The sequence below is a fragment of the Petaurus breviceps genome, unplaced genomic scaffold, assembly GCF_028583685.1.
Source record: "Petaurus breviceps papuanus isolate PSGF00001 unplaced genomic scaffold, PetGlider_PUasm1.0 154, whole genome shotgun sequence".
Classification (NCBI taxonomy): domain Eukaryota; kingdom Metazoa; phylum Chordata; class Mammalia; order Diprotodontia; family Petauridae; genus Petaurus; species Petaurus breviceps.
The window spans coordinates 4,825,170-4,849,636 of record NW_027185715.1 but is presented as its reverse complement, the minus strand read 5'-3'; the positions used below and the strand labels follow the sequence as shown (position 1 = coordinate 4,849,636).

Here is a 24,467-nt window from a genome sequence, read left to right as displayed (position 1 = left end):
TTTAATGATAAGACTCCAATATGGAATCACTTCATTTAAGTGATCTCATAAAGTGGATAGGCAAAGAGAGACAAGGTTGTATTTTTCTACTTTTTTTTTTTACCTATATTAACCCTGTTATGAGCAGTTCAGTTCAAAATTGCTGATTGGATGAAACTCCTGACTAATTGAGGTCATCTGAGTCCTCACCCTTCTGATGCCCAGACAGTCAACTCAGACCTTTTCCCAGTTTCTGGTCCTGTTAAAGAATATTCTCCTATTTGAGGATCAGCCAAGTGTGGTATCAGTCAATAACCCCTAGAGCTTCTCCACCACATCTGGGTCTGATTAGGAATGTTCCTTCTCATACCCAGCACTGATTGCCTATTTTCCACTATACCCATTCTTAGGGTATATAACATTGTTACTTAAACCCCAATTTTGATTGTATTTTCTGCACTACATATCTCCTTTCCTCTTCATTTGGGGTGCCTTTCTTGCATACGGGGATGAAATTTTTTCTTTATTGCCATATTGTTTATGTGTATGCTTTTTTTTTACTTTTGGCTGAGCACATAGTTTATTGTTTTATTTCTTTTTTGTATCAGCTTCTTGAGTACCAATTTTCTGTAAAATTTCTGAACACCCAGGTCTTTGTTTTAACCCAAGCCATGAGGCCAAATAAAGAGATGCATACATACTTGCATACATGCATTCATACATATATATATATATATATATATATATATACCTACATAGTGTATATATACACATATACACACATGGGTATATGCATACATATATACAAACCTCATACATACGCATGTTTGTGTATGGATACATTCACATGCTTATATGTATATGTGTATGTATATGCAGAAACCAAAGTATTTAATTCACTGATATTTAATTGGGCTCATTCAGACAAAAGAGAAATATCCTTACATGTAGCATGGTTACTTGACATGGGTCTTTCAGAAAAAGACAGTGCTTACTTCATTTCAGAAACTTAATATGTGGCTTTTATTTATTATTTTCATTTTAATTGAATAGCCTAATAGAGATAATTATCTTAGTATATAAATATATATGCATCAACTTGTCATCTTAAACACCAATACAGGCTTGCAATAGGATTTAATAAGCAATCAGAAAAAAAATCATTGTAATACAATATAATAGTATGCAAAAAAAACCATATACAGTGTTAACAATATGCAAAAAAGGCAAGGCAATAGGCTTTGTGCATTACAAAAATAAATTTCTGCAGATAAAGGAGTTTACTGTTAAAGTCAAGATTTGGGATAATGAGTAGCACCCTTAGTTAGTCAAATGATTGTCAAAATTTCTCTATTGTAAGCTAAAATAAAGCACTCATAATTTAGCAAATAAAATTAGCAGTAATTCTAAATGTATTATCAAGCATAGCCGCTTCATAGTACAATATTTGCATAGCGTATTTGGCTGACAGGTAGAGAAATGGGGAATTTCAGAGCATGAACTAAGAAGTAGAGGAAGTCTTGTAAAGGCTAGCTATGTACTGCTTTGGAAACTGACCACACAATTTCCCTAATTTACCTCCTGCCTGCATATAACAGAATACTATCGATATCTTCTAAAGGCATCTGAAAAGGCATTGCAAATTACATGCAAAACCTATACCTTCTGCCCATAGTTTAGGGACCCATAATTTCATTAGTTTGGATATTGCCTCTATGAACATAGATCATAACACTTCCTTGCCTTGTTCTTTATGAATTTTGTTGGCAGAAAAAATACATCTTATGGCCTATCATCTAGTGATGACTTCTCTGAATTTAGCTAGGCTGTCCCTCTTTTGAAAGACATTCAATCTGTGTTTAGCCTTGAGAATGGCCAAACCATACATAGATTCAAAGTGAACATAGAGTAAATAAACTTCAATAGCTATGTTAAATGAGGTTTCCTAAAATAGCAATGTCCACAAATTATTTTACTGCAAGGATAAGTTCAGTGAGCAAAAGTACAATATTCTAATACCATAATTGCTTAAGGAAAAGGTTGCTTAGGAATACATAATAACATGTTTATATAGCACTTTATAGCTTATAAAGCACTTTTCTCTCAACAGTCCTGTGAGATAAGTAGTGCAAATATTATTAACCTCATTTTCCAGATGAACAAATAGCCTCAGAGAAGTTAAGAAATTTGCTCAAGATCACACAATCAGTAAGTGTCATAGCTGAGTCAGGACTCAGACTCAAGTCTTCCACGTCATCATGGGCGATGCTCTTTCCTTTACGCAAGTAAGAGGTTTAGGACATGTTGAACAGAAATATGTATAATAAGAGACCAGTGAGAAATGATATTGTAGCTCTCTGAATGAAGTATATTCCTAATAGAAATAAAATGGCAATATTTTTAGTTAAATAATAAAATATGCTACTATAAAAATTTATTTTCCATTTTTTGGCAGATCTTTTTCATGTTTTATTTACTAAAGGCAGAACCTACTATGTACATATAAAAATTCTAGAAACAAATAAAAATATATTTCTCCAATGATACAAATAATGAGGACTTAAAATACATTCAACTGTAGGAAGGTTGAGGAAAGGGGAGCTTTTATTTCCATCATAAACTATAATAGGCATTGAAGTTAAAGGAGAGATAATCTACTCTGATAATTTATTTGGGAAAAAATTAAAAATATACAAATTCATGATAGATCAGGTGAATCCACATAACTTAATCAATTCTAGGTCACTTTACCAGTAAAACAGTACTTCTGGCTATTTCACTCAATTGAAATTGATTGACCACATGACCATCCGATCAATTTCTCAATGATGAGCATATAAGATGTGAAAAAAAAAAACAGTAAGAAAAGTCATCTTTATGTTTGGTTAAACTACTTGAATAAAGTCTTTAGGGATAATTCAATTGAGAAAAAATAAGTACAAAGAACATTCTAAATCTAATCCCCCCCAATTGTTTTTTTTTCTATAAATTTTAGTCATATATCTCTTATTGCTGAAGAGTTTCTTATGGTAAAATCATGATAATGTATTAGGGACCTTCAATCCGCTTCCTACATGACAGAAAATGTTTAGGGAAGAAAAGCTTGGTGTGATGGCTGGTGAAGCATGAATTCATTAATGTTGGAGGGTGACCTTTCCTAGGAAATGTTTCATCAAGATTTTGCTTTAAAACAATCATTCTCTGTTATGCTGAGGAAATACTTCTATTTAAACATGAGCAAATGGTCCCTTTCATATCTAAATCTTATGGCAAATAATAGTGGATAAGGACTGTTCCTTCCACCTCCCCTACGATGAAAGGTTAAGGCAGGAGGTAAATCTTTATACCTGGTTTGAGTTCTGAGGTCACCCTTCTGCATTCACTTCTGGTTAACATGCTGCTTGTTCTGAATAACATTTTTATGTTTTGCCTTAGAAATTCTCTTTTTATAACAAACAAGAACAGAAAGGTGCTTTCTTTCTGAGCAAAGTAGATGAGCCACTATAGAAGAAGGGTTGTTATTTGGTATAATTATGGAAAATGTGGAAGTTAAGGCACAAATGATATTCACAAATTGTCCATGAGAAATGAAAATATCTGAGCCTAAGTACAGTGATTTTCCATAAATATATATATATATATAATATGTAACAATATTATTATACATAATTTTGTCTAGACTTATATTTGAGCAGATGTAACAATTTTTTCTGTGTATTCTCCCTTCTCCAAAATATGCCTATAAAATTCTTGAGAACTGAGGCTTTTTTTTCTCCCCCCACCATTACTAAGCACAGTGCATTGTCCCTAGAAGATACTTCATACTATTTATTGAATGGTAAATATTTGCCCCATAAAGTTCATCTACAAAGTGAATTCAATAACAGCCCACATGCCTCATTTAATTACCTTAAGGAGTACATGCCTCTCATGTACACACATATACTTATATATGTATACATATATATTTATTGTCATGTATGTACATTTAAATATTCATAGAAAAAATGTTTTGTTAAGAATTTTTTGGTATGGTAAATGTTCTATCATTCAAGAACCATGAGGTCAACTTTAATTTTTTTTTGTTTCAGCTTTCCATAACTGAAAGAGATAATCAAACCATTCTCCTCATTGCATAAAGCAAAAACTGAACTCCAGAGAGCTGAAGAAACTTGCCCAAAGTCCTTAACCTAGGTAGCAACAACACCAACAATAAGTATAAGAACCAGCATTCAAAGAGCACTTATTATGTGGTGGAAAAGCAGGGACTAGAATCCACGTTTTTGTACTCCAAGTTCAATGTTCTTTCCACTAAACCAAATCTGAAAGTTTCTCTAAGCAAGGCAGACACCCCACCAGAGAGAACAATACATAGTCAGAGGAATTATCCTTATGACATCTACTCTCCCACTTTGCTCCAGAAAGAGATGATTTTCCAATCACATTTTTCTCCCAGGAAGATAAGGATTATTATATACTAAAATGAACAGAAAGTTCTTGATCTAATTCATTCATTTTACAGATGAGGAAATTATGCAGGTAGCAACTGGAAAAGTTGGTATTTGAACCCAGATCCTGTGGCCCTAGACTCCATGCCCTTTCCTTTATATTAAAATGTATCAAGGACAGTGGGGAAGTTTCACAACAAAGTACCTGTTGTGAAACTGGGGGGGTGGGTGACCTTTCATAAGGATAGGTAGCTAGTCCCAGATCCTAGGACCAGCTAAGTAAAAATTAAGCATTTTTTTTTTTACTTTGGAAATTTTCAGTTAGGCTTTTACCTATGAAGGAAGTTAAAAGAATGAAAATTAGAAGCTAGGGTAGGTATGATATTGACAAATGATTAGTAAGCAATGAAGACTTAAGGCTAAGATAAATGGCCTCTTTCTAATTTTTTTTCTTTAGCCTTCTACTTTACCTTTATTACTTTCTTAGATCCTGAGATAAGCTCAATCCTGATAGTAGACAAATATTCTATCAGCACTGTTATTAATAATACTTTTAGCAAAATCATCCTCATTGTTTCTTTTCTATATTTGGTTTTCTGTTACAAAATAGCAGGAAAGAAGTCAAATCAAAAAAAAAATCACTGGGAATCCTCTAAGCAGACATTTCACTTAAATATACTAAGTAAAAGGATTAAAAGAAATGCACACAGTGTATCTGAAATTAAATGACTGAATGTTGGGATTATCTCATCCTATGAAATTTTTGAGAAATCTTAAATAACACATGTGGTGTAACTTAGATCTCCAGCTTGTACTTGGGGATTTCCCCAGGCCCTATGTCAAGGGAAAATGGTTATCCCTTTGCAATTGTACATATACTAGACAATGTCAGTGTACCAACTAACAGAGCCTATAGATCTCTTAGATATAAGGTATTTTATCTTGCATGATTATCCAGATTTTTAACATCTGTATTATGTCTAATTGTGGTCAATCCAGATGTTTGAAATTATGATATACATATATATGTGTTGAATAGACTGAACTACTAAGGATATGATACTTATAATACTATAGGTACACATTTTTTAATGTGAATCAAAACTTAAAACCATTGCTATATTAAATGCACTACAGTAGAAAGTTTTGGTAGCCACTTTACCTATTTATTTAGGAACATCATATATTTTATCTGAGTGAACTAAAAAAGTCAAAGACAGAGTTTTGTTTGTTTTTGGTTTTGATTTTTTCAGAACCTCTTCATTCACCATTTTATCTGTCTTTATATAACTCTGTTACATAAGACAAGAAGCTTGTCCTAATTCTTATTTCTAAAATGTTCCCAGGATTAGCATCTTACATAGGAGGAGGAAAATTATTCTTTATATTAGAAAATATCCATTGCTTTATAGGCAATCCTTCATGATGATCTTCTACTGTCTTAGCTGATCTGGTCCTTTGAGCGACAAAAAGAAACAGAGAAAATGAGATGGAGACAGAGAAAAACAGAGGTCAAGAGAGAAAATAAGATAAATAGGCAATAATGAGAAAATGCTTAGGGATTATTTCAAGACACACAATTCAATATTTGAAGGAAAATTGTATTATTCCAAATATAGATCAACCTTCTTTCCTTTATTTTGTAAAAGGTATAAATGAGGCCTGTAACAAGTATTTTGTTCAAAGTATGTCACCTAAGTATTTTTTTTTTACTCCAAGAGACCATGGGCTAAGAGTGTGGTCTTTATTCAAGACAACCTATATATTAATCAATACAATAAATGTCCTTCTCTACAAACTCAAGAATTTATCAATTACCTTTTCTTTCCAGGATGATGTTTTGTTTATCTTGGTTAAACAGTATGTAATATTATACTATGAATATGTTTTACTGCTTCTAGAGAAGCTTCAGATGATGGAGACAACACATCATTAAATGCCAACATTGGTACCTTTTAAGTAGGAAAAAAAAATGTTGGTCATAGAGGAAAAAAATTTGAAAATTGTGGCTTTCACATTTTAACAATAAAGGAAAAACAAAAAAATATGTACAAAATGTGTCCATTGAGGCAAGCTTATTTTAGCTATATAAAAATACTGAATTGGGACAACATATCTTTAGAGAGGAACATATTCATGCAAAATCTTTTAATTATTAACTGAGTTTTACTACTTGTGGGACTTTTTTTCCTCTTACAGAAAGCAAACATAACAGGCGGTGATTTAACTAGAGAAGGATAAATTCTATGAATTTATAAGATTTCTAAAATATATATGGTGAATATGGATAGAAAAATATCTAAAAGATGAGTTATATATTAGTTTAACAACATTTTGGGTACTAGAAAATATTTTCCTTCCTCTGGGAAAACCTTTAAAGGGAACAATAGTTGTTTTCCAAGATTCGAAGGGTTATCATGGGGACAAGAGATAAGACTTGTTCTGTTTGACTTCAGAGGACAGAATTAGGGTCAATGAGTGGAAGTAGTAAAAAACAAACTGATATTGACAATGTAAGTAATTATTTCCTAACAATTTGAACTAACCCAAAGTACAATGAACTGTCAAAGAAGTGAGTGCCTTCCCTCTCTCTCTATAGGTCTTTCTGAAAAAGTTCAAGGAATGGATGTCTGTTCCTAGGGAATGTTACAGAAGGGGTTCTTGTCTAATTTACATGGTCTCTAAAGTCACTTCTACCACCAATATTTTTCCACAAAACAACAGCAAAATATTTTAGGCAGAGGGAAAAATATTGGATTCGTAAACAGCAATGAACACCTATTGTAGTAAAAAATATAATGAGTAGCCTACATTGGAATGCCACTGAAAAGACTATATCTATACATTACTCACTTTATCACCAGAGCTCACAAACAAAAATAAAGATCATAAAAGAAATGCAAAGGCATTCAGGAAATAAAGCAAAAACAAAATGAGCATCCAAATTGTCCTCCAAAAAAGTTAAAATGATACCAAGATTCTAAGTTATTTCATGTCATGACCAAAAAAAAAAAGAATTTAATTAATGAAAAACTTTCAAATGTACCAAAACATTTTTATCAAATTGAAAATAATTTCCATCCAAGGAAGAGAGTCCCAGGACATAATATTGTTAACACACCATACTTTAGTCTATCTTTGATGGCTCTTTTCCACCTGAGGACATTCAGTTTCACTTGTGAAAAGCAGAGACTTTTTCATTCACATTCTAAATTGACTAAATTTTAAGTAGCAGAGCATTCTCTGTATTAACAATTAACTAGTGAAGTAAATCTTGAGTGAAGTGTCAAAATAAATTCAACAACTCCAATGCTTGAATAAAAGTACTTATATCTGTAATGGCTTTAAAAAAATGTAAAGTTGTTTAAAACATTCAGATAGTTGGTTATGTTAGGAAAGAAAAGTAGATAGATATAGTTTGGGACCCAATTAATTTTCAAATTGGATCAACTAAAGTAAATTATCATTTTGGTAAATCATAGAATATTTTTGTATGGCTTCTCTAATTGGAGTTTTTAACCTTCATGTTGACCTCCCACTTCCCAACTTTCCATTTGGGACTATACTTGTCTTTAAAATTGGAGTCCATTTCTATCTAAATGTAAAAAAAAAAATCTGAAAGATGAAAGAAAATTAGGGGAGAGGAGGTTATGCATGAATGGATATATCACTGTTTCTTTGGTATAAACATACTTGAAATTTGCGCGCTTAAGGTACAAATATTACTTCAGCATGTTTGCGTGCTTAAGGTACTAACATTCCTGCAGCACATAATTCCATTACTATCACCCAAAAGTAATGGTTTTCATTTTTGTCTTCACAGCTCCAGAGCTTAACATATGTACTAAATGTTTAATAAAAATTCACTGAATGAAATAGAATTGAAATTGTACTACCCCATGTCGCAATCTACGACAACATTACTACATGTAATCATCGATTAAGACATTATTCTGTATATAATATGTACTTAATATTAGTTGAATTAAAATATTTGCTGAATCATATACTTTTATAGGTGACATTTCTTGATCCTAAGCATACAACTCTATAATTGTTTGAAAAAAAAACAAAATAATAGAAACAGCAGTAAGTCCTATGAATAGATAAGCAGCAGAACATTGTTAAATATTTTAATAGTATTTTAAAGCATGTGGGGAGGAGCACAGCCACTTTTTCAATATACTGGAGATAGGATGGAGTATTGGGAAGAGAGATTCAGGAATTAGGGGTTCTAGTCCTTAGTCTGTCATTAAATTAGCTATATTACTTTAGGCAAATCATGTCATAAATATAAGCTTGAGTTTTCTCAACCGGAAATTGGAGGGGGAAGGTAGGACTGGATCATTTTTAAGGTCCCTTTCAAGTTCTAACATTTACATAAAGTTAACAAAGCAACAGTAAATGGAATTTTCAATTTCAGTGAAACAAATATTTTAAAAGTTTTTTTTTTTAAAGAGATATAGATATGTTCCAAAGAGAACACAAGAACTGAGTTGTAGTATAAGGGATAAATTGTGCACAACTATTGAAAACACATCTATCCCAGAGAAATGAATTAAATTGCCTAGGTCATATATCCTTTCCCTGTTGTGATGGTTGCTAGAAAAAGTACCAAACATGGAGTTTATCAGTACAACTTGGCATAGAAGATAACACATTCTTTAATCAGCAATTTTTATTTTTTTGCATCACAACAAACAGCTAATGAGCTATTTGCCATTAATATTGAGAATTAAATAATCATAAGAATTAATAACATTTTCTTCTAAACCCAGTCCCAGGGAAATATATGATGCTTGAGTTATATAAATACAAGTCATTGTTAGTAATGAGGAAAAAGGATTTACATAAAAAACGGCATGGCTATTTTTTCATCGTTAGCATTATTTGGAGACTAGGGCAGGAACATTTGCATTTCCTAGAAATGCTAGCAATTAGAAATGATGTATTTGGGTTACAGCAAATCTAGTTTCCAGCAAACTTCTAAGTAAAAAAATAATATAAATTATAGCAGAAATGTGGGGTATTTGGGGCACATGTTGGCTAATCATTCTTTTCTGTGTAATTAAATGACTTCCATTCAATTTTAACCTATCATTAGGTTTAGATACCCTGTGGTTTGGTCCACATAAGGACTTAATTCTCTTGTACTCACACTATAATGCCTAATGCAGTGGGCCTAATGCCATGATCAATTTTTATATCATTTTTTCTTATAGCTGCTCTGGGATTTTATTCTTGATGTTCCTAGAGAAGACATTATTTCTTTAAAAAGGGAAATTGCCATAAACTTTTCCTATGCTTAAATTCTCATGGTGTTTTTCATAGTTTCACTGAATCAGTGCTCATTAAAATGTACATAGGTGAAATGGGTTTATAATATGATTATTCTAACCTTACCAGTTTAAACGTATCACTATTTTGAAGATGTTTAAAGTCAGGTATAAAGTCAGGGCCAAAAAGAACTGATTCTGAGGTGAAATTTGTGAATCAATTAGCTTTAAACAGAAAGGGGGGGGGAAACATGTCTTTCTAGTCTGCAATCTTGATGATCTGTCTCAAATTTGTGCTGTGGGTCACAAAAAGGATTGGGCAGGAGCATACCCAATGGATTGATCAGTGCAACCAGATAAAAAGACAAAAAGTTCTTGTCTTGCAATTCAGATGACAGTAGTTCATTGTGCCACTTTTTTGTGCAAGAAAAAGACAGCCCATCATTAAGGGGAGGTTTGCGTGTGGTAAAAGGGTTATTCATGAAAACATAGATATGGAACTAAATCCTTTCACATTTTTTCCAAGCCTAAAAAAATGAAACCCCTTTCCATAACAACTCTGGAAATTTCAGAGCATAAGATTCTCCTTCTTGGGGCAAAGAGGTATTTATTACACAAACGGAAATCATCCATTTCTGGTTCATGACCTTTTGTTTTCATAATATCATATCAGAAGCCTTCAGAAAAATGTTAAAATATGACTCAAAAAGGATTTAAATTGGTTCATTTCACATGCTATTCTGCAGAATGAAAGCTTACACAACCTTCAAAATAGGGGAGAACTATGCCACATAAAATCTTACATGAGTCATCTCATGAGATATATTATGATGAATACCCTTGGCTTAAATTCTTCATTTATCTTGGTAGAGGCAGTAACTAGACTAAAAATCAAATAAAACAAATCGAAGCTGATGGAATAACTTTGGGCTACCCTAGCACAGGTCTGGCCCCAGTGGGTATGTCTACACCACTATTTCAAGTGTGTTCAGTTTTAACCCCCATTACAATTCTAAACGAGGATTAAATGTGCATATTATTTATACTGTTGTTCAGTGCAAGTGAGTCACTCTCAAGAGTTTTTGCAAGCCCATCTGTTGGGCAATAGTTCTATTTTGTTTCTGATTAAAAAAAAAGTTTAAAAACAATAACAGTACCAGGAACCAAGAATCAATGATTAAAAACAACAAATGACAGAGTATTGGCTTAACCAGAAACTGAGCAGCAGGAGCAAATTATAAGTTGACCCTCTCTTTGGGTGAGAGACAAAAAAAAAAATGAGCAATGAAAAGTCAGGCCACTGCAATAGAGGCCACCTCCAGCTTATGAGAAAGACAAGAATCTCATACCTTGGGGCTATTTAGTTCTAATACACGAGGCTTGAGATCCATATTATTTTAATGATACAGTTTAAGAGATTAAGAATGAAAGAGGTTTTTGTTTCCAGACAAGGTGTTTAACACTAGAGAGGGGAAAGATAATTTGTGATTCTGCACCTGTTATGACAAATCAGAGTAGAATATAAAAATATAAATATATGAAAATAGCTAAATTAAACATCAGGATTGGACACAACTCACTTAAATACACTCTCATACTTGCCAAATTTTCCCTGATTTGTTTACCTGTGATGTTGGCACATCTCGTTCTACTTAACTTAATCTTTTTTTTCTTGTGTGTGTGTGTGTGTGTGTGTGTGTGCGTGTGCGTGTGTGCACTAACACTTCTTACATGTTATTTTTAAGAAGTGAAGGGTAAATTAAATGTGAAATTTCACATATCTTCCTAAAGAAGATGTACAACTATCTTGCATAAACAGTACATAAATATTTTACTAATCAAATCTTCACTGTTCACTATTTCAGAAGGATTGATATGTAGGTGTTTTCCTATTATCTATCAGAATAGCTACCTTCCCTAAGTGCAAGAAAGAAAAAAGGGGGGAACATAGGAGCGAGAAATAAAATTTCATTTGACATCATTAAGGTAATGTCATCCCAGTAAGAAAGCATAAAATATTTTATTAATTATAATACTAAATTTCAGATCTATAGGAGTTAATATTTACAACTAAAATTGCCAGAGTAGTAATATATTTTCTAATTTTAAATGTTTTTTTTAATTTTAGAGACTTTGAAAGAACAAGGGTAATATCTAATTTTCCTTACAATGGTGTTTTAGATTTCCAGAAATCTTACAAGGGTTCAAAAATGAGAAACTGGTCCCTAAATTTGAAAAGCAGCAACACAAGTTTCTCATCATTATGTTCCATAATTGAAATGGTCAGAACCCAACTTGACCCTGTTTCACTCAGTTGCCTTCACAAGTTGTCTGAGTCCGATGACTACAGGATTTGAATTTTCCAGTACTATCATGTTGAGGCATTTTAGGTTAGCTACCTGTGTGCCCAGGACGCTGGGAAGGCCCACCGGACTAGACCCACAGTACAGTCAATTAGATTGCTGACCTTCAATGAAGGCACTTCCTCCAGATATAGAGAAAAATCACAAATTAGCCTCAATGAAAGTCTGTCAACAAGAGGACCAGCTGGCCATACTATAGGATGTCAGTGGACTGGTCAGAAAATAAAAATAAAACTCTAACCTGAGATTACTAATATATTCAACAAAAACTCCTAACTACTACTTCTTGCCATTATAGACCTTAACCTGTTTTAAATGTATTAATTTAGCTGATTCCTAACAACTGTCCTTGAATCCCTATCTATTTTGACTCCTTTATCTGGGATATTTTAATGACTAAAAATCTTAAAACATAAGATTTGTTTCTTTAGGTTCTACTCAATCAACTGATATTAAAAACATTTGGATTAGTCATATGGCCTCAAAAGTAATTATTTTAGCATATCAATTTCATCCCTTTTCAAGTTACTTCAGATATATGTACAAACACTATCATTTAATCATTCATTGCATTTTGAGTAAAGACCTACTCAGTTAATCTCCTGATTTTAACATTCATACTGTAAAAGGTAATGCAAAAATAATACATCCATTTTGAGACCCCCTAGGCATATTGTACTTTATAAAAACAAACAAAAATCCCATGAATAGCATGTTATTGGTTGCTTTGTACATAGGTCTGGTGTTGGTTTTATTCTCAATTCTCTTTGTAGCAGTTTTTTTCCCTCCTTTAGATGATTCCATTCTTTTATGTCAAGCAGTAGAAATAAAAAAATAAAACACTGTGGAGAGGAGAGATCCATAGGAATAAGTATCATCCTGAGGGTTCAGACAAATATGTTTCGGTAGCACGTGAAGCAGATAATGTAATGAGAATTTACTTCTGTATTTGTGACCAAATTCACTTGTCACTGGAAGACTTTAAATCAATATCCTACCCAGAGTTCAGAATCTCAGATGAGACTGGACTCCTTTGCATATTCACAAATTAACAACAACAAAAAAAATCTCACCACCACCACAATCATAAAATGAAAAAGTTGATAACAAACTGCTTATAATCTTGTTGTTGAACAAAATTCAATCTCCGTCAATAACTATGGCTGATCATTATAACTAAAACAAACAAACAAAGAAACAAAAAACCTGCTCTATATTTTACGGGAAGTTGGAAACACTGACATCTGAGTGAAGGTTCCCTTTAAATATTCGTTTCTCTTTCTGAGGGATCATCAAGTACTTTGGTAGCTCGGGCAGAAACGTCATCATTTTCATTACTGGTTAAAGGCTCCACTTCCTTGGAATCAGCATGGTTTAGGGCTTTTTGTTTTTCTTCTTCTAACATTTTTTCTTTTGCCAACATCTTATAGTTGATAGCATTGCCAATAAACAGCCATATACTAGCTATAGTTACAATCACCCCACAGCAAAAATACATGTACTTATATTCTCCAGTTTCATCCACCAGTTTACCTGAAACACAAAGAATATGTATTAGATGAGATAAAGACTAACTTGAAAATTGTAACATTTTCAAATCCAAACTTTTGATAACTATAAATACAGGATGTCCTATAAATTTTAAAGCTTTAACAGCTCAAAATTGCACTAAGATTTTTGGAACATCCTTCATATTGGTATATTCCATTTAAATTCAAACTAAGAAAGGATAATACTTTAATGTATAAAGTCTTTTATACATCTTCAGAGGGCAAAGATACTCTACATAAATTAGATTATATTCACAGGAAACAAAATTTTAGAGTTTCATATTATTATTATGAATTCCTAAAAAGTATACATACACTGAGAGAATATTATGGATAGGTATCTCTAAAGTGCTTCCTCCTTTCTAATTTTCTTTTTCATTGCATAAGAGGGTCTTTTAATGTCATATTATGTATCTTCCAACTTGCAAGATATCTCTATCCCTACACTCCTGGTTAAATGGCATTTTATCCTATAGGCCAATACAGTCCTGTTTTAATTTACATGACTCTGGTCAGCCAAATAAAACTAGGATGAAAATATTTGTTTCCCCAACCTTAGGTACAATATTAATGGAACATATTAGATATAGATGTATAGTTTATATAGATATAGTTTTAAATTTATGTTTACTTAACCTATTCCTCTTTCCTTTTTTTTCTTCCATGGTTATCATAATGCATAATAATCAAGCTATATCATCCTAACCATAGACCACAGAATGTATTAACATAACTGACAGTGGAAATCGTTATTCAAATCAACCTGATGTGCTTTAGTGATTCTGTTCCCTTTCTTTAATGTTGGATTCTGCACATTTTAACTTGTTATTTGATGCCAGTTGCACTGGAGAGTCAAAAATGCAAAAGCATGTGACAATTTAGATTAACTCATTTGATTTATGAACGTAAGATGACTGATGCAAAAGGTCAATAAAAATCTTTCCTTCTCCAACATCAATAAAAGAAATACAATGGTCCAAAGAAACACAGACAGATTGGTGTAAAAAAATAGAATGTTTTCATAAATGTCTTAATTTTATTATTACATGAGAGTATTAAACCTCGTATATAAATATCTGTAACATACCTGATAGAATTAAATCATGGATTTTAAAAAGATATTGATATTTCAAGAATAAATATAATGATCTATCTTTTCTAATGATTTCTTTCATGTAGTTTTGTGTAGGTAATCATGTATTTTTAGCATATGAAACATATTTTAGGATTTTTAAAAACATTTTTGAGGTTTCACATATCTAATATGCTTTGAACCCTAAAATAATTCAAACTTACATGTAGCTCCACCTTACCTTTGGAAAATGACTTCATTAAATGTATCTTATTATTCAAAGGGAACTTTCAAAATCTAAATACTAATCTGAATTAAAATTAACTCAAATAAGGAAAACTAAATAAATTTTATTCAACCGTACTGAAACTATACACATTTGCATGGGTATATGTTAATGGCATTTGAAAAATCTTTATTAAAATAATGGCAAATTTCAATGCTTATAGTCCAACTCCAAATGAAACTAGCAGGTTCTAATTATAGATTCAATTCCAATTAATCCAATTCAATGACATTTTAATAAAATATGAAGAGAACATTTTAATTGTACATAAATAAAAACGATGGAGAAGAGGGTTTGCCTTCCCAATGTACATATTTTTAAATCTATTGAACAGAAAATTTGAAAATGAAATATTGAAAGGCCAAAAAAAAGTAATCAGTAGTGATGTAGTGTAGTTAAGCAGCCATGTAACAGGCTAGACTATAAAAGAAATTATGCCAGGATAAAAACTGATCATAGTCTATAAAAATTTTAATAAAATTGAAAATACAGCACCCACTAATCATAGTACTAGATACCTTCAGGATATAAGTGTTTATTATTCAGTAAAAGGTGAGGGTAAGGTTAATGAAACTCTTCATGGAATGATAAGATCATTTTTAGACTAAAAGTGTGCTTTTGAACTTTTATGTAAGGCTGTAGTAATGGATACAAATGTCAGATTTCTCTTCTTTAGAAGAATACAAGCGTGGAATGTGCTGTAGTAAAGTACTAAACTAGAAGTAAGAAGGAATGATTCTCCTCCCAGGTCTACTCTTAACTCTTTCTGGATTCTTTACCCATTTACTTAGTCTTTTGAATATTATTTTCTGCATCTGTACAATGAGAAGGTTGAAGGACTCTCTAAGACATCACCTTTCTCATTCTGTAATTCTATGGTTTTCAAAAAAATGAACTTACCTGCTAATGGAGGGCCAATAAGAACAGGGCAGCATTCCACAATGGTGACAAGTCCCACTGCACTGGAAAACCTTGTGGCACCAACAAGGTCCATGAGGGTTTCAAAGAGGACACTGCTGACCATGCCAAATGAAAAGCCAAAAAATACGGCATATACCACCAAGCCAGTGTAGCTTTCTGCCAGAGGGCACAAGAGATGACAGATGCCATTATATAAGACTGCAAAACTGAAGAAGTATTGTATACGAGGCCGGATCAGCTTGGTATTTGCCAATAGACCCATGGAAGGCCTAGCAAACATATCTACAAAGGCCAGGATGGACAGCAAAAAGGCTGCAGAATATTCATCAATTCCCTTGTGTTTTGCATATGGTGCCAGGAACACAATTGGTGCAAAAAACCCAATAAACATAATGACATTTCCTGATAGGTAAATCAGGAACCCTCTGTGCTTAAAAAGGGACAGGTCTAAATATTTATTGATAGTTTGCCATGCCGATTTCTTCTTTATGATTTCCTGTACACTTGGCTCTCCCATTACTTTTTCAACATCTCTTTTAGCAGGAGTTTGTTTAGGCCCAACGGGTCTCATGAGTGACCCAGCCACACAACAGTTCAAAAGGAGCCCTCCCAATATCAAGAAGCTCCCTTTCCAGCCAAAATGATTGAAAAGAAACTGATTGAAAGGTGCCAATGTACTTAAGAACACAGGACTTCCAGCCATGGCCAATCCATTAGCAATTGGTCTTTTCTTGTAAAAGTACTTGCCAATCATGGTTAAGGCAGGTTGTAGGTTGAAAGCTAAGCCCAAACCTGGAGGGAAACAAAATAAAACTAAAGGTAAATAATTTTCATAAAATGGGTAATTTTGAAGAACATTAAAGTGGATAAGACAACTGAGTCCTGCCTATGATCACTTGTGATATTCATTGTCAGATGGACAGAATTTTTTTTAAGTTTTTATCACTAGGCACACAATGGGACAATTCAATAATATGCATACATCATCTTATAGTCTTACTATTTCATATTCAGACAGAGGTATAAGAACACAAATTCCCACTGATATTTGAATGATGTTACCTAGAATGAGTTAAAATGGAGACAATGAGACCCAGTGTTCCAATAGTGCAAAATATCCCTAACTTCCTTAGCATGGGTATTAACCTTATGAAGATCATACCTTCTCTTTACTTCAGACATGTGTATGAGTTGTTTCAATGAAAAAAAATGAAAACAAAACATCTTTAGATGTTTTATCTTCTGATACTGAGCTTCTCCATATATATGGGTCTGGTTCTAGAATAAAAGACCCAGAGTCTGTAACCTTTACCATATATTAAAACTTTCCATCATAGTTAATTATGTTCTGTTGGTAAGGCCTTCCAGGAACTGAGCACAATCCCCTCATGCTGTTATGAGGCATCTGATATATTTCTAAAGTGTCATTAAAAGTGCATATATACGTATTGGTATGCTTTCATGTGATTATTGTTGTTGGTTTTAAAGGACTTTGGATTAGGAAAAAAAAGATATTATTTTAAAAGTTGTTATCATTTTATGATTCTTTTTAGAGAGTAGAAAATATATGAAATGATTATTCAAGGGTGTCAGTTCCAGAATTATCATCCAGGGGTTATTCATACATGCTTACATGAGTCATATACAGGGGATGACCACTATGTAAATGTAAGTGTAAACATAAATCACATAAGCCTAAAGAAATGGTATTAATTCAAACTATTTAAATAAACATTTAAAAATATATTTCATAAATTTGTTTTTGTTTGTACATCACTTTGATTCCCCATTGTATCACTCCTCTAGTGCCCTCCAATCAAGCCACCTTATTAAACACACAATACACACACACACACACACACACACACACATACGCACACACACCCACCATAGAAAAAGAGAGAGGGAGTTATTCAGCAAATACATATATGCATATGTTATATATATGTATATATACATATATGGTATATATATATACATACAGAGAAGGAGAGAGACACTGAGAGAGAGAGAGCTTATGCAGTCTTCCATACCCATATCATACTCATATAACACCTCTAATACTTCTCCCCACCAAAAAAAGATAGGACAAAGTCAACTGTCATAAGCCTATTGAGATCAATCTGGAGTTTCAGGTTCAAGATTAGTATGAAATGAGATATTCAGACAATCTAACATTTAAAGAATATGCAGCAACGATATAGCATTTATTAAGTTAGGCACAACTTCCCTGTCTTTTATTAGACATGGTGGTTTCTTGATCTTTTTACCATGGCAAGAGCCTGTGAAGGGTTCTAACTCCTTGGGTGCTGGCTTTTTAGACCACCAGGATGCTATGCAAGTATTTTGAGTCTTAAACTTTTGAGCCAATTAAATCTTTTTTTTTTAATAAAGTACCTACTTTATTGATTTATTTATTCATTTATTTAAATGAAGTACCTACTTCATTTATTTTTTTACTTATTTATTTTTTGGGGGAAGTTGGGGTTAAGTGACTTGCCCAAGGTCACACAGCTAGTTTTTGTGTTAAGGTCAGATTTGAATTCAGGTCCTTATGACTCCAGAGCCGGTGCTCTATTCATTGCGCCACCTAGCCGCCCCTAGAGCCAATTAAATCTTAAGGATAACTGAAATATGTTTATGTCTTTCTGTCTATCTATCTATCTATCTATCTATCTATCTATCTATCTATCTATCTATCTATTATCTATCTATCTATCTATCTATCTACCTATCCATCCATGCATCCATCCATCTATTTATCTATCTACCTTGATCTATCTCATCCTTATCTGTGTGAGGTAGAACCTTGATATATCTTTTATCCCACCCATGCCCCTTTCCTTAGGAGCAAGGAACTAAGTCCCATACAGAGGACTTTCCATCATTTAAATGGCTCAAGAAGCTGGTTATAGGTGGCACTGAAGAAGTTTAGTTAAGAGCGAGAAATATAGACAAGGAAGAAAAAAGTTGTGATTCTTTTTTTAAGCGATGTTACAGTCCCCTGAATAAGTCACACTATAGAGGAGAAAATATCAGAAATTTCAGGTTTTACTATGTTCTTAAGAAAGAATAAATCTTGGAGGGGTAGCTAGGTAGTGCAGTGAATAGAGCACCAGCCCTGGAATCAGGAGGACCTGAGTTCAAATTTGACCTTAGATACTTAACACAAAAACTAGCAGTGTGACCTTGGGCAAGTCACAACCCCAATTGTCCTACCTCCCCCCCATAAAAAAGAAAAAAAAAGAATGAATCTTGGATATTAATGATATGGCCCATGTGGTAAATGATTCTAAATCTTTATAGCTCACAATAGGTCTCCTGATGTAAAGCAGTGACAAAGACATACCATGAAATGTTCATCACAGTCACCAATCCTTAACACAGGTCAAGATGATATTTGCTGATAACCAGACCAAAGCACATGTTATTGCCTACTCCACAACCATTGGAACCTGTATTATTGCCTACTCTGCTTCCTGCTGACATTGGGGTCAAAATCATAACTGACCACAATGCTCATTGTCCCTTAGATCCCTGCTCCTGCCCCTTCCACTTCTACTGGGCCCCACACTACTACTCATTTGACTAGAGCCATATACTAACCAACCATGGTTAGTCATGGGATGCCAAGCGCTTCCACTGCCCCACCATACTGTAACTCAGCAATGTTTCAATGCCAAGGGCTGATCACTGCCTCCCTGTTCCAGACTAAGCTATCACCTCTGCCTTGCTTCACATGTTACCTTTGCTCCCTGTGCCAAGACTTGAACACTATCATCAGCACAGTTTCTTTAGTACCTTCTGCCCATGCTTCAGGTCAGGGAGTTACTTCCCCTGGGTGGGTCACCATATTAATAAAGTCATGAACGGCCACAGAGAATAGCTCAGCTAACTCTTTAGGGATTCTGGTCAGTCAGTTCATGACTTCTTTTCCTCCTCTTATAAAGGACCATCCTCTCCAAAACAGGAAATTCATCTTATTACCAGTCATCCCTACATGAGGGCCATCTTAAACTCATAATATATTTGCCATGGATAGATAAATCCAATTCAGGACCACTCATCAAAGCTCAAAGAAAGAAACACAAACAAAAAGGGGGAACCAGAGACTCTTATAAGCCAGCACATGTAGTTTTTGTACATGTACTGAGATATATGAGCAGATGTCACATTGTCCAGATTGTGGGAGAGAACCTGGATGGGGGAAGGGCCATATGGGGGCTTATTCTTCAGAGACCTCTTTCTTCCTTCTCATTTGAAGGTCCCAGAAAAAGTTACATTTTCCAGGAATGAGGGTAGGAGTTTTGTTTCCCTTTAAACTGATATAGCCCTGCCTTCCTCAGAAAGTCATCTGGGGTACATTTAGCAAACTTATTCATATCCTCAATCCTAGAAAAGTCCCTAGAGCATTGGAGAGGATCAAGCATTATCCTTTCAAGCCACTCTCCCAGGACTTTCCACACAACTGAAAAAAAAAATTCACATGGCACAGTTCCTGATGGCCTTTCAAATGTCATAAGAAAAAGAACTAAGTAGTTCATTCAGCAAAATTTCAGGGAGGACCCAAGCCTAGCATAGCCGGTTAGCAATCATTTCCTGAATGAAGCATTATGCAGATCCAAAAAGTGACAGTTTGAAGCTGTTACAGAAATTGTCCTAAGCCCTGAAAATATTAATCAAAACAAAAAGGAAGACAATCCTTGCCCCCTAAAGAGTTTGAATTCTGATAGGGAAAAACAAGCCATAAAAGGAAGCTGAAAAAGGAGGTTGCTAGGTACCTAGCTGTAATGGTAATGGGAATTTGGATATCTTCCCTGCCCCCTAATATGCTAAATATGATCACATGGAATTTGTGGTAGGAGGAGCTTGCTAAAGGGTGGAACAGAGTCCAAAGGAAACTGGGAGTCAGAGCAGTTAGACCTGGAGGGAGGAGAGGACACACCCAAGGAGACAGTTAGGCTTGCGAGTGCTTGCCCCTGCTGTGACAAAAAGTTTGTGAGTGTTTGTTTGTGGAAAGGCTAAAGGATGGTGCGCCTCTCTGCTGTGTTATGGTGTATTAATTTATTTGTTGCTATGATGGATTCGACTTTCTGGTTTGGGTATTTGGTTTTCTGATGTCTGAATTAATGATTTGCTTCTGTCTTATATATGGAGAGTCTGTTATATTTTGTGATTGAGACTTATGCCAGCATATTCATAGTCGCCATCAGCACTGTGAATATTATGTTGGCACTACACTAGCATATGGCTAAAACAAGAAAGAAGTTTAAGATATCTATCTATCTATCTATCTATCTATCTATCTATCTATCTATCTGTCTATCTATACACATCTGTATATATATATATATATGTATACATGTACACATAGTTAATATTATATTACCTATTATTGGACACTCTTAATAATCAGAATTTTAATAATATCCTTTTATTCTTGCTGTTAAGATATTTACTCTCAATTAGGTTAAATGAAACCACACTCTTTACGTCTTCACCTTGAGAACTTACCTTATAAAGGAACCTAGCTTGAGCTGGATCTCAACTCTTAATGTCCTTGTCCTGTTCAGTAAGATTTATGGCTAGTTAGATCATGAAGTGTGAGTTAATCAGAAAGAGTAGGTTTTCCCTGTTTGGTCACAGAAGCCAGTAGATATTTATCTCATGACCAGGCCTTGCCAAGTAATATGATCCCCTCCCCATTTTCTCCTAAAAGTATAAGCCCCTTTCCTATAGGAATTCTGGTGGGACACTCCCCAGAGTGGCAGGTTTGCTACCCTGTTATCTTGATTAAAGATACTTTATTCCTCCACTTATGAGTGATTCATTTTAGAACTTGAAAGAGTAGAGCCTAGAGAGGAATGAAGGAGTGAACTTGAAGCTGACTTGACCTTTTCCTTATAATGGAGTTTCTTGAAGAAACTAATCAATCATATAAAGGAGCAGAAGTATCTCCCAGGGTGAGAAAATGACTAAAATATGATGGAGAAAGAAGTCCAAAAAGACAAGAGTGGAGTCTGGAGAGAAAAGAAGTCAAGAACAAGGCTGACCTGGACCTTTCCTTAAAATTGCTGTTATTTATCTCATAGGTAATTTACACATTTTTTAAGGTTTGTCAAACCCTGTGTTACTGAATTCAATCATTGCTGATTCTTCCTTGTCTTTTTTGTTCCCTTGTTCTATTTTTCTATTTTTTTTATTCAGGAAAAAAATATCTTTTTGTGATTACTGTTTTAAAATATTGTTGGTCTAGAAAAAAAAACTATCTCCCCTTTATTCCTACTTTTAAAAAAGTATTAATTTGAAAATGTAGATATTCCTTCAAATGAATTTTGTAATTATTTTGTCTAGCTTTGTAAAGTAACTTCTTTGTATTCTAATCAATAGGCACCAAAACTTTAAATCAATTTTGGGACTATGTTTATTATTTTGATTTGTTTTGTTTTTGGAGAGGGAAAGGAAAGGCAATTGGGGTTAAGTGGGGCCAAGGCCACACAGCTAGTGTGTCAGGTGTCTGAGGAGAGATTTGAACTCAGGTCCTCCTGACTCCAGGGCGAGTGCTCTATTCACTGCACCACCTAGATGCCCCTATTTTTATTATTTTGACAAAGCATAGCCATGATTTTCTCTCCAATCACCTAAGTTATTCTTCATTTCTTTAAGAAGCAGTTTTGCAATTGCATCAAATAACATTTTAAAATTCTAGTACATACAAGGCACTATGCTATATGCCAGGTTTACAAAAATAAGAACACAACAGACACTCATTTAAAAAGCTTTGATACCTTGAAAGTTTCCAGAATAAATTATGTCTATTCAGCCTTTCCTTACATTTAATCCAACAAGAATAGAGAAAAAATTGTTTTATATCATAGGAATTTTTTTTTCCAAATGAAAAGTGTATTTCTTATCTGATGCTTCAAGGAACACTTTTTAAGCCAAATAATGCAGATGTGATAGATGTAATATTTGGAAGGAGTATTGATCATGGAAAATTAGTAGAATAATATTTGGTAAACAGACAGTTGAAGGCAAGAAGCTAAATAGCCTCTTGAAAGTAGAGAGGTAGGTTGGGAAGAGATTTTTTCCTCAAGTCACAGAAAATATTGCAAAGCTGTTAGGTTTTCTCCCATTTCCATTCAGACATTTTGACCTTGTGGTTATTAAAAATATATAAACTGGGGCAGCCAGGTAGCACAGTGAGTAAGAGCACTGGCTCCTGTGTCAGGATGACCTGGGGATCGAATTCCAGGCTCAGACACTTAGTACCCACCCAGAAATACCTGGCTGTGTAACCTTGAGCAAGTTACTTAACCCCAATTGCTTAGGGGTGGCCAGGTGGCTCAGCAAGAAAGAGCGCCAGCTCCAGTGTCGGGATGACCTGGTGATCAAATCTGGGCTCAGATACTTAGCACCACACCCAGAAATAATTGGCCATGTAACCTTGAGCAAGTTACTTAACCCCAATTGCTTTAAATATATGTATATATATATATATATATATATACACACACACACACACACACACACACACACACATATATATATAAACTAATAAAATTACAAATATGAAATGTTTGATGGGATTTTTAAAAAATCAGTCAAAATGGCACTTCTTAAATTCTCCTACACATGGGTTTGTTTCAAAGAACAAACGTAGATTAAGAGTTGGGAGCAAGACAAAGTCTACAATCCCAATAAATCTACCCAACATCATGCTGTGAGACACATGCCTAGAAAACACTGATAAATATCAAGGAAAACTCAGAGGTTTATGGATATGTTTAGGGATTTATTTGCTATGATTGCTAAAAAGACTGCAGACAAATTGGTTTCATTTCTAAAATGCTAATTTTCTTGATATCACTTTTGACCATCAGAGAGTGATCTCCTTAAAGTTAGGAGTCAAATCAAATATGGTCTTAACTTGTTCTCACTTATATGCAGGAAATAAATTCCAATTTCCATTTCCATCTACACCCAAGTGAAAGACTTAATAGAACCTCTGGAAGCCACAATGCCTATTTTGTATGTCAACTAACAGAAATGTTGCGTGTCAACCAATAGAAATACTATTATTATTATTTTATTTGTCGTAGGCATCATACACACAGGCATTGTTATTTAACCTCTCTGTATTTGTTTCCTCATCTCTCTAAGCTCCCTTCTTAGTTCTAACAATCCACAACTTTATTGGCTAGTAGAATAATGGGACTGCACACTACCTGACTTATTTTAGTTAAGTGCCCTTTGAAAAGAGATATTATTAATAGGTTCAATAAACTGTAGCTTTTTTTTTAAAAAAAGTAGATTTTTTGCATGTTTTGTTTTCCCATTGCCTAGATTTCCCCCTACATTTCTCTCTTCCCCTCCTGTCAGAAAGTCCTCTGAAATAATGTAACATAAAGAGAGAGAGACAGAGAGAGAGAGAGAGAGAGAGAGACAGAGACAGAGAAAGACAGAGAGAGACAGAGAGAAACAGAGACAGAGAGAAGAAGAAGAAGGAGAAGAAGAAGAAGAAGAAGAAGAAGAAGAAGAAGAAGAAGAAGAAGAAGAAGAAGAAGAAGAA

General features: G+C 33.9%; 1 protein-coding gene across 5 annotated transcripts in view; it reads right to left on the bottom strand.

Moving 5' to 3' along the window:
* Window positions 1-978: 978 nt before the first annotated feature.
* SLC16A7 (solute carrier family 16 member 7) overlaps window positions 979-24,467 on the bottom strand; it is a 260,082-nt gene continuing 236,593 nt past the window's right edge. For all 5 annotated transcript variants that reach the window (XM_069080575.1, XM_069080583.1, XM_069080569.1 and 2 more), the window contains 2 exons: window positions 15,875-16,687; window positions 979-13,599 (listed from right to left, as the gene is read on the bottom strand). In XM_069080575.1, the coding sequence (XP_068936676.1) occupies window positions 13,328-13,599; window positions 15,875-16,687 (1,085 nt within the window). In that variant the 3' untranslated portion in view covers window positions 979-13,327. The remainder of the gene's footprint in view (window positions 13,600-15,874; window positions 16,688-24,467) is intronic.